This window comes from Aulonocara sp. 'chitande type north' Nkhata Bay, linkage group LG18, assembly GCF_057382095.1.
Source record: "Aulonocara sp. 'chitande type north' Nkhata Bay isolate Kocher_YH1m ecotype deep benthic linkage group LG18, A_spYH_male_GT1.1, whole genome shotgun sequence".
In the NCBI taxonomy this organism is placed as follows: Eukaryota; Metazoa; Chordata; class Actinopteri; order Cichliformes; family Cichlidae; genus Aulonocara; species Aulonocara sp. 'chitande type north' Nkhata Bay.
In genome coordinates, this window is record NC_141361.1 from 2,024,620 (window position 1) to 2,038,291 (window position 13,672).

General features: G+C 50.3%; 1 protein-coding gene across 7 annotated transcripts in view; it reads left to right on the forward strand.

Moving 5' to 3' along the window:
* The window catches only part of rasal2 (RAS protein activator like 2), a 61,252-nt gene that overhangs the window by 37,931 nt on the left and 9,649 nt on the right, over positions 1 to 13,672 (forward strand). For 5 of the 7 annotated variants that reach the window (XM_086271651.1, XM_086271653.1, XM_086271650.1 and 2 more), the window contains 7 exons: positions 1,821 to 1,927; positions 3,875 to 3,987; positions 9,231 to 9,384; positions 9,755 to 9,853; positions 10,034 to 10,588; positions 10,973 to 11,117; positions 12,412 to 12,556. In XM_086271651.1, coding sequence (XP_086127777.1) covers positions 1,821 to 1,927; positions 3,875 to 3,987; positions 9,231 to 9,384; positions 9,755 to 9,853; positions 10,034 to 10,588; positions 10,973 to 11,117; positions 12,412 to 12,556 — 1,318 coding nt within the window. Of the gene's footprint in view, positions 1 to 124; positions 229 to 1,820; positions 1,928 to 3,874; positions 3,988 to 6,069; positions 6,225 to 9,230; positions 9,385 to 9,754; positions 9,854 to 10,033; positions 10,589 to 10,972; positions 11,118 to 12,411; positions 12,557 to 13,672 lie in introns of those variants that run through there. The other 2 variants (XM_086271654.1, XM_086271656.1) reach the window with 2 other exon arrangements.

A 13,672-nucleotide genomic window follows, 5' to 3' on the forward strand; every position in this document is an offset into this window, starting at 1 on the left:
GAGAGGAGGAGGAGATGGGAAAGGAGGCAGCGTGAAGGAGGAGGATGCGGTGCTGAGGAGGGAGGGGTGGCAGAGGGGAGGGCTGGGGGATGCCAAAGTGGAGGACGGGACAAAGACGGATGTTTGCAGCTTAACCTCATTGGCTGACAGGTGGCAGCGGCTCCGGCCAATCCCGTCTGACTCTGTGTGTGTCCTCTCCTCAGATGATGGGGAACAGCTGCGATCGAGGTACCGTCTCCCTCTCTCTCCCTCTGTGTATGTCTCTGTCCGTGTCATGTGACCGACCTGTCATACCGGGCTTCCTGCCGCATGTTGCCTCAACTTTGTCCCGGGAGTGAAAGACCAGCGCTGATGGCGTCCCCGTCAGCGCTCCTCTTCCTCCATCGTCAGGGGTGGTTCGGTTGGTGGGGTGTGGGGGGTTGCATGAAAGTTTGTCCCCGGCTTCCTCGCAGCGCTGCATGCCTGCGGCGTGCATGCGGCGAGCGCCTCGTCCTGCAGCTGGAACCTGATACAGCTCCCCGCTGCTGCATGCTGCGCTCACTTCCTGTTGCAGAGCAGCACGTTTTGTTTCCTCAGCATGTAAACATCATGTTGGCTCCATACGCTGCCGGTCGGACGCCAGCGTCTCTCCACATGTTGTTCTGGTGTCGCCATGACGCTGCTGGCTCCGTATAAGGTGGCGGCGGCCTGAGCTGGGTCGGGGTGGAACTCCCACAGCTGATTGTGGCTCGTGTGTGTCTTCATGCTCCAAACGGCTGCGTTATGAACTCTCATACAGAGGTGTCAAACATGTGGCTCGGGGCCCAACCCGGCCCACTGGATGTGTTTGCAGAGAGCTGCAGAGGAGGACGCGGAAATGTTAGACTCTGGTTTCTGCAGCAGGAAGCTTGGCGAGCTTCACAGACGGGCCGATACAGATTATTAAAGAGGAGGAGAGACAGAGGAGCGATATCTGAATGATTTACAGGTGCAGAAAGAATCTGGCGTCATGCTCTCATCACTGATGTTATTTATTATTAGTCGTGTACTTTTGAATCCTCTGTCATTGAGCCGTGGAAATCCTGGTTAGTGTTCATATTAAATAACGTAGAGATGGTCCCAGCACTGCTTCTGTCTGCTCCTCTTCTGTTTGCTGTTCACATGTTCAAGTTTTAGCTGAGCTGGTTTCAGGAAGTCTGAGGCTTCCTGTCCATGTAGCTGCTAGCATAATTTAGCCTTTTTGCCATTAGCATAGCCGCTGTGGCGCCGTCACAGCTGATTTGTCTCCATGTTTTAAAGTTTGTCTCATTAAAGTTACTCTCTTATTATCGTGACTCTTTCAGCTCATTTGTTTTTGCTGCTTCAGACTGAATGTGTTTCTCTGTTCTCAGTTCTGATTGGCTTTTACTTCTGATGTGTAACCAATCAGACTCTCCCGTAGACCTCATGTGGAACATCTGCCTTGACTTACAGTCCAGTAAATGTTTAAGTTTCAGTTAAATGTTAAATCAGGACACGACCCATAAGACGTGGCGGCTCAGATGATTGCACTGGTCAGCGGCAGTCGTCATGGTTACGTGCTGTTGGCGCTCTCTGGTTTTCTTCCTATTTGAACCTTTCAGTCCGTTTGCAGCACTTTGGTTGGTGAAAATGACTTGAAGTGTGTTGGCGCCGTGATTACTGGAAGAACGTTTGACAGAAGGTGTAGATATCTGCGACCCGACGTCTGTCCTCGTCCTCCGTCATGTCTGAACGTCTTCGCCTGTCCTCCGTCGCTCAGCTCAGAGGCTGATGATGATGATGCTGGTTAACCCTCCCTTTCTCTCTCTCTCTCTTTGCAGAAGTTTCTTCGGAGAGATCTCCGAGGAGGAGGAGTATTTCCGGTTTGGGGAGCTCGGAGAAGAGCGTCGCAGTCGACAATCCAAACACGTCTCCGTTCAAAGTGCCGGTGAGTAACGGGAACGCGTCTCTGCATGTATTTATTTACTGCACGCCATCACAGAGATCTCAGGCCCGTCTCTGCTCCGTCGTCCTCTCTGGTGTTCCTCCACCCTCAGAGCACGGACACGTGTCGCCTGTTTGCTGTATATCAGGCTGTACATAAGGCAGAGTTCCTGTTACCAGCAGGTGGCGCTAAAGTCTGAATACTTGATATTAATAAGTTACGTGTGTGTTTAGGTCGTGGCATCACTCATCAACGCCTCGTCAGTTTTTCACAGCCAGAAGGGAGGGTGGCATGCTAATGCTAACTAGCTTGGTTATCAGGAAAGTGCTCAGTAAATAAAATGTCGGTGCAACTGAACACAGGATATTACTGCAGCTGTTGTTTTTGTTACTGCAGCTGTTGTTCTGTTAGTTTCCAGCGTCTCTGTTTGAAGCTCTGCTGCGACTGTTTTCCCGTCGTTAGCACTTTGAAGCAGAGCTGAAACTCTGTGCTGAGAGTTTGTGTCGCAGCTCTCAGGTCGTATTTTTAGTTTCAGACGTCTTCACGCAGATTTAAGTAAACACGGCCGGGGAGCATGCTGGGAGTTCATCAGTGGTGAGGAAGTGACACGAAGCTTTCAGTCGTCTGTTCAGCGATCCTCAGAGACCAATAATCGTGATCAATAAGGTGTGATTGGCTGTTTGGTGGAGGCGGTTTTTAAGGGTGCAGGCGGCCTGTTTGAAGTGTTCCTCGCTCTCTGGCAGGATGCGTCTTTATTCTGATGCATTAAAAGGAGCCAATGAGCCTGAAGGGAGTCTGCAGGGGAGGGGGGAGGAGGTGATGCGTTTGAGGATATTAATATCTCCGGAAATGAGGCCGCTCACTTCCACAGCTCTGCACGGGGCTTTTATTGTGACAGACGACCTGAGAGCTGAAGGGTTTGATCAGAGTTTGATCATAGATGGAGATACAGGGATGACTCATCAGTGTGGAACCAATCAGCACTCAGCCTGAAGCAGGCCTGGGTGGTGTCGGTGTGTTTAGATGTCAGAGTGATTTTTAATACCAGCAAAACAACAGACACATGAATCTTCTACCAGAAGTCTCAGAGTGGCTGAGCTGAAGACATTTATTGTTTCTCCTGCATGAAAACGCCACCAGGGGGCAGCAGGTGCTGGTCAAACATGCTGCTGAGCTCAGCGACCTGTGAAACATTACACTACACTGTGCTGTGGACGACTCAGACCCCACCGCCTTTCACTGCAGCTGGCGCAGGCGAATATCGCTGTAGAACTTGGAGTTGTGTCTTCAGTGCAAACGTGACGGAGTTACAGTCGCTCTAAAATGAGCTGAAACGCACAGGTGTGTGCGGATGCTGTGCTCACGTCATTTATTCCACCTGCATGAAAACACCACCAGAGGGCGTTTTCTAGTCGAGGCACGTCCACCTGAGCCCGTTCATCGCTGCTGAATCGCGTACAGTAATCACCAAAATAATGAGATTAAACCTGACTGCAGCTGAAGGTGGTGGTTTGTGCTGAGGACTGAGGGATGGTGCTGCTGCATCAGTGTTTCATCTTTCTGGTGGATCACCTGGATCCCGTGAGTTGAGTTTGTGAGGTGGAGGATGGAGAAGTGTTTCTGTGAAGGACCTCGCTGGCTCAGAGCGGAGCTTTGTGTGAGCCACAGCAGCATCGCTCACAGCGAGGCTCTTGTGACAGAAACAGGATGGAAAAAGGACGTGTGAGACGCTGTTGAGAGATCTGAGAGTTTTTAGGGTGGATCAGTAGAAACAGGAGCTGCTTTTATTCTTGGAAGGCGGTTTGAGGTTACAGTCGAATATCTGAAGCGATTACTCACCGATCCAACGCTCATGAAAGTCCACGTTAACGTGTCTTTGTGAAGATCAGTGCTGCTCTCGTGAAAATCACCATCTGTGACTGATTCTGACCTTTGCTGTTTCTCCTTCAGGGGTTTTTCAGTAAACGTCTTAAAGGCTCCATCAAAAGGACGAGGAGTCAGACCAAACTGGACAGAAACACCAGCTTCAGACTGCCCTCCATCCGGCCCGCTGATGCCGACAGGTAACACCTCCAGAGCTCGAGCTGTTCTTCAGCTGTTCTTCAGCTGTTCTTCAGCTGTTCTTCAGCTGTTCTTCAGCTGTTCTTCGCTCAGATTTGAGTCTTTTACTCCATTAAATCTAAGCATAAACACACTCCAGCCTTGGTGCAGACGGGATGTCTGTGCACAGTCCTTCCTCCGCCTGCAGCCTGATGATCTCCACCCGCAGGCGACGCTGTCAGGCCTCCTGTTGCGTGTTCGGGGTCCACCTCAGGCTCTCTGCTGGTTCTGCAGGGTCCAGATGGACGGTTCAGACCCCCCTGCTAGAAACAGGACAGCCTGGCCTGGAACAGGCACTGAGGTCCTGCACAGTGTGTTTCCACGTCTGTTCAGTTTAATTTCATTATTTAGGACAGTGCATGTTAATGAACATAAATGTAAACAAATTACATGAATTTACGGACAAATGTTCCTAAAATTCAGAATTTATAAACGTAAACTGATCATATGAACACAGACGAGCCAGGCTGAGTGCTTTTACCCCTGATATGAGCAAACAACATCACGTCTGCCTTTCACATGTGGGGGCGACTCACTTCTGAGCCTCTAGTGGACTTTGGAGGAACTGCAGGTTTGCTCAGGCCTGCGGGGTCGACTGAGTCGGTCTCTAACAGCGTTTGTTATGAAGGAGGAAACTGGCTCCATAAGAGGTCTGCTGGGAATCGTGATGTGACGGTTTCCTTCGGTCTCGGCGAGCCGGTGACGGTTTGATTGGTTTGTTAGAGAGAGCTTCTGACTGTGGGCCGGGTCAGAGTCGCGGACGCGTCGGTTTGAGTGAATCTGCAGTTCGTTCATGCTCAGTGACGCTGAGCAGCAGACTCTGATATTGCAGCTCATTTCCTGCTCTGGCTGCTGCTTCTGGTCGCTCTGCGTTTCCTCCAGTAATGACGCCCGGCGTCCTTCTGTCACATGTGACAACTCTGTGCGGCAGACAGAGGGCGGGTCGGAGAATATGCAGCAGGTCTCTCCTCCTGCCGATGGTGGAGGTTGTGGGTTTTCCCTCTTTCCATTAACCCGCCCAGCCTTCCCAGCACTGCCTGGAGGTGGTTTTACTGGAATCTGCTGCACTCTGCAGAGGTTTGGTGGGTTTGTAAGAGAAAGGTTCCTCCTGAGTGTGTTTTTATGAGATCTTTTCCCTGGAAAACTTCCAGGTATGACTCTGTTTTCCTGTTAAATCATTTTTAAAGTCGTGAATGACTCGTTTCCTGTCTGAGCTCTGATCCATGTGTGTCACCAAGAAAATATGTCATTCAAAAACGTCCTTTAACAAAAATGTTTTTCGTTTCCTCGGCGATTTTGATGATAGTAAACAAAGATATTTGACACAACAGCAGTCGGACGGTTTGTACAGCTGTAAAGACTCGACACCAACCATCACCTACAAGCAGCACTTGGTGACAGTGAGGAGAAGAAGCCCCTTTAAGCAGGAGCAGGCTCAGAGACGGGCTGCCGTCCACCACGCCCTCACACGCTGTGGTAGCACTTCCTCTCATTTCCTGTCTGCTTTTTTTGAGCGACAGTTTAACCAGTCCAAGATTATTTTTCCTTTGAGGGAAAATAATCAGATTTAATCCGAGCATTACAGCATTTATCACCATGGTTACTGCGTCCTGACTTATTAAGACAATCGGCACTGTTAGAGTCAGCATCGAGGTGAGTGTGTTTCCTTATATGGAGAAATGGGGGCGTGGCAGATTTCAGACCGCAGCGATTAACCTGATTCACCAACATGAGAACAAACATGGTCGGCGTGCGCGTGTCATGACAGGAAACTGTTAGTGAGGAATTAATCCAGATGCAGGTCTCCTCCTGGATTCATGCAGGTGTGGGAGGAGCTTCAAGCCTGAGCGAGGTTTAACGGCCAACAGGAAGTGTGTGACACCAGGAAGTGTTTGCTGAACCTCTGCACAACATCTGTCCCAGCCTCTGCGTGCGTGGTGCTGATGCTGAGTGCAGCTTTATAACCGACAGAGTGACAGCCAGCTGGACATCAGGATAATGCTGCACACTCACACACACACACACACAGACACACACACACACTCACACACACTCACTCACACACACACACACACACACACACACACACACACACAGCCTCGCTCTCAGTCAGCTCTGAGCTCTGACTCCTGATGGATGGTTCGTCCTCTCTCCTCCGCAGAGCTCGGATAGCTCAGCTCTCCAAATCGCTCCGATTCAGGTAGGACTGCACTCGCGCGTGTGAGATGAAAACGGTGCGTTGTGATTGGTTGACTGACTCCTGCTGTCTTTGGACGGGAGTCTCCGGGTTTGTGGGCGATGGAGAAGCACTGACAGACGTCTCAGATGAAGTTTGAGGTTGAGCTGAGCCGCAGGGAGCCGCACCGCGAGCTCCGGTGTTATCTGAGCGCAGCGGCTGAAGTCGAGCTCGTTACGGAGCAGAGTTAATGTCCTGTGGTGCCGCAGAACCCACGCGACGGGTCGACAGCCAAAAATAAATCTGCGAGCAGCCTCAGAACCGTGAAGGTGACCCGGTCTGCCGAGCGCGGCCTCGTTGCTGTTTGCTGCGCTTCAATAATGTTGCTACGGGAGCCCCGAGGAGCCAATACTGTACACAGAGAGGTGCACTGTGGGAAAAACTTTTAAGAAAACTCTGGATTTCTGTGTCTCCTGGTCTCACACCAGAAGATGTTCTGAGCTCTCGACTTCAGCGAACTGAAAACTTCCTCTGATTCACCCAGCTGTGCCCTTCATCATCATCATCATCACAGGAATTACCATAGACAGAGATGGTGTGTGTGTGTGTGTGTGTGTGTGCGCGCGCGCTTAGACCTGTAAGTGCTTCCTCCTCGTCTTCCTCTGGCAGCAGAGTGGATCAGGTTTCTGTCCTAATGCAGGAGACCAGCCCTTCCTGTGTGTGTGTGTGTGTGTGTGTGTGTGTGTGTGTGTGTGTGTGTGTGTGTGTGTGTGCGTGTGTGTGCGTGTGTGTGCGTGTGTGTGTGTGTTTACACTCTGCTGACACTCAAAGAAGCAGTCAGGTTGTGTGTTTTATGACGGTCTCTTTTATTTGGTGAAACATGGCTTACTGTGTTTCACCGATGGAGCGTTGCGGCTGCAGGTCACATGACCAGGCAGGTCTTAGCAAACGTCTTCTAACCGGAGCGCTCGATTCCTCTGCTCGTGTTTGAACTCGCGCTGAAACTGCAGGTTTTTGGATCTAAAGCAGGTCGTGAGCGTGAAAAGTTTCCCACTCCTGGGTTTGTGTTGATGGGTGCCAGCTTCTGCACGTGCTCAGTAGTGGTTTAGTTTTAAAATTGTAATACCACAGGCGACCACCAGGGGAAATTAGTCTCGAGGCTAGGAGCTGCCTTCAAGGTTAATTAATGCATCCACAGTCTGAAGCTTCGAGCTGCAGGGATTTCCAGATAAGGAGTTTTTTCCTTTAATCATCCTGACGCACACCTGATCAGAAATCAGCTGACGGGACAGGAAGTCAACCCCACAGACTGTATACAAACGATGCGTGTGCTCACACGTTGGTTTCTGCACTGTGTCGGCATCTTGATGCAGTCCTGCTGTAAAGCTGGATTTTAACAGGCCGGTGTATAAGACCTGACTCACTGCTGGAGCCTCTAGTGGACGTCAGAGGAACTGCAGGTTTGAGTGAAACTTGGCGAACTGCTGACCTACAGATAGATCTGAGGTTATTTATCGTACACCTGAATTCAGTGAAAGCGTGACGATGCTTTAAAATGAGTGAAGAGCTTCTTCTGGTTGGTGCTTTGTGGACGGAGAGCCAAATGTCTCGGATTAGTCAAATGCACAGCGATGCTTCCAGCTGAGCGTCGCTGTTGGTTTGTGACCAGCCTTGATCAGGATGGCAGATGATGAAGCTCGTGCATCGCTCGGTGTTTAACCTTCAGTCTCAGCTTTAATAAAAGCAGTTTTTTAATCACGAGGCCGACAATGATGGAATCTAACGGCCAGAGCGTTTAATTCAGCATCATGATGTCACAGCATCACTGCTGATCTCAGGCTGGTAATCCGGGTTTATGTAACTCATCTGACACAGCGGGAGGATTACACACACACACACACACACACACACACACACACACACGTTTCCATCACATTGATTAGTTTCCTTCTGGTTTAACCTGGACGTCTGCACAGGAAACCGTGATGATTCACTTCACGCTGTTGTTTTTGTTGCTCTCAGTGTGACTCTGCAGAAAGAGCTGCGTCGTCACTGCATCAGCAGAGAAAGTGCACAAACACACTCAGTGAATTCGAAATGACCCCTGATCTCATGCAGAGCAGTGAACGCTTACACAACACGCTGTGGTCTGCAGATGCTCCACGGACGGGTCTCCATCTCATGATCCAATCAGAGGAAACTCTGGTGTCATAACCGTGTGTGTGTGTGTGTGTGCGTGCACATGTGTGGGAGGGGGCTATGAACCAGCCGACCCTTCGATGAGCTTCGGGGAAACATTTGGAAACCAGCGCTGGATAAACATGGGGGAAGTGAAACCACCTGAAACAGGAGCTTCTCAGAGACGCAGGTTCAGATTTTATCTGCAGAAAACTTTGTTTGAGGCTCAAATAAAAAGCAGAAGTTGTGGTGTGGCTGATGTGAGCGGGTCCAGCCGGTCAGAGCATTAAAGGTAAAAGCAGCTTCACCAGTTTCTGTTTAAAAATCAGCTCTGAACTGCAAAAGCGCCGTCGGCGCCGTCACGTGACCGTGAAGCCTCGCTGCAGAGTTTATTCTGATTTATTGGAGCTGTATTGAATGATTCAATATTCTTCTGCTGCTCGTAGCGCTGCAGCTCTTCCTCGTTATTGCGTCCTCTGAGACGCTCCTCGCTGCGTCACACTCGCTGCCAAGCGCCGGCTGTCCCAGCGGGGGCCGCTGCCACGGTTACGGTCCCGCAGGCAGGATGCGATTGGCCGTCTCAGGATTTGTTTACCGGCTGCTGGACTGTGTGGGTGAAGCGCGGCGGCGGCGGTGACCAGAGCTGCTGCGCGTCTGCCGGAGGGTCGAGGTGGGAGGGATGCTCTGGGGCCCCCCCCTCTCCTGGCTCTGTGGTTGTTTTTCGTAGGTGCTCTCGGCTCGGGTGGAGTTTGGTGAAGCCGGTGGCGCCGCTTACCGGGCTCAGCGGCGCCCCCTGTGGTTTAAACTCGCCCTAACATCCGTTTACCTTTCCATCTCCTTCCTGTCTTCCAGATCTCGCGTGCTTCCCAAGCTGAAGGAGTCGAGCTCCCATGAGTCTTTGCTGAGCCCGGGCAGCGCGGTGGAGGCTCTGGACCTGAGCATGGAGGAGGACGTGTTCATCAAGCCTCTGCACAGCAGCATCCTGGGACAGGAGTTCTGCTTCGAGGTGAAGCACGGCGAAACGTCTGAGCTGAGCTTCAGTTAAAGCTGATGATTAACAGCAGAAAGATTTTCTAATTAATTGTTGTTTGTGTTGGAGGGCAGCGTTCGTTTTTACTGACGCTCGTGAAGTGGATCCACGCTGCTCGTTGTGACTGATGTAGCTCCACTTTCACGTCACAAAACTGATAAACGATGAGTTTGATCAGGTCCTTTCAGCGCTGTAGAATAAATAAAGACGGATATAGAAAAGAGCAGATATGTTTTGTGTCCCGGTCTTGTTACCTTTGGATGTTTTAGCAGGTACCTGTAAGTAGTCGTGTCACTTTGCACCCCTGGTTGTTTCGATGACCCTCCCTCTCTGTCTCACCTGTCAGGTGACGTACTCGGGCGGCAGCAAGTGTTTCAGCTGCACGTCGGCCTCAGAGAGAGACAAGTGGATGGAGAACCTGAGGAGGACGATTCAGCCCAACAAGGTGAGACGAGCTCTAACTAGAGTTTGTTCAATTCAACGCCGACTTCCTGTCCTGCTGCACCCATGAAATATTTACTTCTGCTGTAACGCCTCTAGTGGCCATCAGAGGAACTGCAGTTGCAGTCCGTTAGTTTGTGCTGTCACAAAATCAGTTTAACAAACGGTGTCTTTGCGTTCGCAGGACAACTGCCGGCGCGCCGAGAACCTGCTGCGACTCTGGATCATCGAAGCCAAAGACCTGCCGCCTAAGAAGAAATATTTCTGCGAGCTGTGTCTGGACGACGTCCTGTACGCCCGGACCACCAGCAAGACCCGCCACGACAGCCTGTTCTGGGGCGAGTACTTTGACTTCTCCAGCCTGCCCGGCGTGCACAGCATCACCGTGCACATCTACCGCGACGTGGACAAGAAGAAGAAAAAGGACAAGAACAACTACGTGGGCCTGGTCAACATCCCGGTGGCGAGCGTGACGGGCCGGCAGTTCGTGGAGAAGTGGTACCCGGTGAGCACGCCCACCACCAGCAAGGGCAAAGGCGGCGGGCCGTCGATCCGCATCAAGTCGCGCTTCCAGACCATCTCCATCCTGCCCATGGAGCAGTACAAGGAGTTCGCCGAGTTCGTCACCAACAACTACACCATGCTGTGCTCGGTGCTCGAGCCCGTCATCAGCGTGAAGAACAAGGAGGAGATGGCGTGCGCGCTGGTCCACATCCTGCAGAGCACGGGCAGGGCAAAGGTCAGAATCAGCCACGCTGACGTTTGACTTCCTGTTAGCTAAACATGTCGGCCCAGAGGTTTAAACTGCAGGTAGCGCTCGCTCTGGACCCGCCTTCACACGGGTTCCTGAATATCAGCATAACAGCAGAAAGTCGGACCCAAATACGACGGCGTTTCCATAAATGCTCGCTGCCGGAGGATTCCGTGCAGATTCAGTAAAAGCCCAAAATGATCCATAAAGCACGTTTACTCCATAACTCCATTAACATTAACCAGAGTTGGTCAGTGAAGCTCATGTCATGGATCACAGAGGAGGCGTGCAGCGTTTGTAAATGCACCAATGTTGTAAGTGAGCCGATTAACTATGATGGCGCCCTCTTCATCTCCGCCTCTTCTTCCTCAGGACTTCCTGACAGACCTGGTAATGTCAGAGGTGGATCGATGCGCCGACCACGACGTCCTGATCTTCAGGGAGAACACGCTGGCCACCAAGGCCATCGAGGAGTATCTGAAGCTGGTGGGACAGAAATACCTGCACGACGCGCTGGGTGAGCCTCGCACACACCTGTAACCTGCCGTCTGGTGGGCGGAGTCACCTTGTTTATCCTGTGAATTTTTAAACTGTTATTGGATCCAGAGGTTTACAATTAAGAAAACAAAATATCCAAATCTAGTCTCAGAGAGGTCTTAAAAATGATAATCAGCTGTATTGATAATTGGCAGTTAAATAATTAATTAGCATCTAATCAATGAATCAGAGTTATGAGCAGCGCCGAGCCGCTGACTAACCGTGCAGTTTCACACAGTTTTTGTACTCTTGGATTCGTACGATGTCATAGAGATGAGGTATCCTTTTATAGTAATCTCAGAAGCCACGCCCACCCGCCGTTTCTGAAAGTTGGTTTAAAGGAGGAGGAGCTAAAGCTGCTTGTTTCAGACAGGATAAACTGAGGAGCTGTACAGAGTCCTGGTGTCAGATAAAGGAGGATTATTATGAACTGTGAGTCATGCAAAGCTGCTCCACAGAGCAGACGCCACCTCGCCGGCAAAGCTGACGCCACGAAAAAGAAAAAAACACATGAAGAAGAAAGTCGGTGAAGATTTTGTCAGCAGACTCAGTTTTTAAATTATTTTTAATTATGTGTTTGCTCTGCTGCATCATCCTCATCCTCCTCCGGCTGATTCTGCTCTGCTGTGAAGAGACGCTGTAAATAGTCGAGGCCGTGACAGCAGAAGGCCCGCTGAGACCGCCGCCATTACAAACCAATAAAGCTTCTTCAAACTGTTACTGAGAGACGCTTCAAAGACACGAGCAGCGTCACCCTCGTTAAAATATTTATAGCTTCATGTCTGGAAATAGAAATAAGTTCCTGCCTCCTCGGCAGGTTTCATCGATTAAAGGCGTTTGATTGTCACAGCGACTTTTTATTTTCGTATTTTCAGCTCATCAAATTTTCAGCTCGCCGAGTCGTGTCATGACTCATTAAAGATTAACAGGGATGGAAGCTGTAAATACAGAGTTTCTCTGCTGACAGTGAAGGCATCACTCTTAATGAGAGAGCCAGAAAGGTGAAACCAGTCGCTCCAGTTCATATTTAAATTCATACTGGTTTGGACCTGGCTGCGTTTCACTCTGAAACAGCATGTGTGACAGGTGGCTCCTCAACACAGGTGCTCAGATAAGATAATGTGCTCAGACGTGCTGTGACTCGTGAAACGTTAAGAGTATGAAGGGAAGACGTGTCCAGTAAATTCAGCCGCCTCCTAAAAAACTGTTTCCTGTGTGGTTTGATTCGCCCGGTCGTCAGTTTGTCTTCATGCATCGTCCGTCTGTGTCTGCAGGCGAGTTCATTAAAGCTCTGTACGAGTCGGACGAGAACTGCGAGGTGGACCCGAGCCGATGCTCCACCGGAGACCTGGCCGAACATCAGAGCAACCTGAAGATGTGCTGCGAGCTGGCCTTCTGCAAGATTATCAACTCCTACTGGTACGACTGGGTCCCAGCAGCTGAGGGTGTTTGAGAGGAGTCTTCAAACTTCTCTCAAACACCCCCTAAAGAGCTTGGCTTGGTATGAAAACAATGGCAGGGCTACAGACCAAAGCTAAAAGTAATATCACGTTAGAGGGGTTTACCTCTGACAAACGTCTGGCATCAGTCTCAACAGTTTTTACCTGCGTTTTGAGAACTTTGACTGTTCTAGGCAGACCGGCACCATCACTCCCCCATCATGTTGTATTGATGAGGGGATAGCTAATCTCTTCAGACACACTAAGAGTAAGAGTCCTGGACCTGACAGCGTCTGTGGACAGGTGCTGAGAACTTGTGCAGATCAGCTGAGTGGGATTTTCACCTTATCTTCTCACTTTCTTCAGAGCTACAGACGGTGCCTCAGCTTTGGAAACATGCTGTCATTGTTCCTGCTGCTGAGGGCAGTTCTGCTAAGGCACTGAATGATGTTAGGCCTGTGGCTCTGACTTCTTTAGTGATGAAGACATTTGAGAAGATAATTAAGAAGAAGATTTTAATGCATGTTGAACACCATCTTGACCCCGTCCAGTTCGCCTGTAGAGCAGGGAGAGGTGTGGAGGATGCTGCTGTCACACTCCTGCATCTTGTATAAGCATCTTGAGGCCCCCCACACCCACGCAAGATTATTATTTGCTGACTTTTCATCAGCATTCAACACAATTCAACCCTCTTACTTGCTGACAGGCTTTAAAATCATTTTAAACTAGTCTGGTCGGCTGGGTGACAGACTTTCTGACTAATAGGTCACAATGTGTGAGGGTGAATCATGTGTTTCCTGATGTGCTCTCCTGCTCTGCTGCATCATCCCAGCGTGCTGCCTCCTTCTGTTCATTCTGTACACGAGTGAGTGTCGCAGCAGTTTCACAAACAGACACATCCTGAAGTTTGCTGACGACACAGTGATCGTCAGTCTTCTAGTGGGGGCGAGTCAGGCCGTGGACAGGTTGTAGATGATGTTGTGGATTGGTGTGATGAGTCCTTCCTTTCACTTAATGTGTCAAAAACTAAAGACATGATTATAGATTTTAGGAAGTCCTCTTATAGCTCATCACCCTCCATCATTAAACCCGCTGA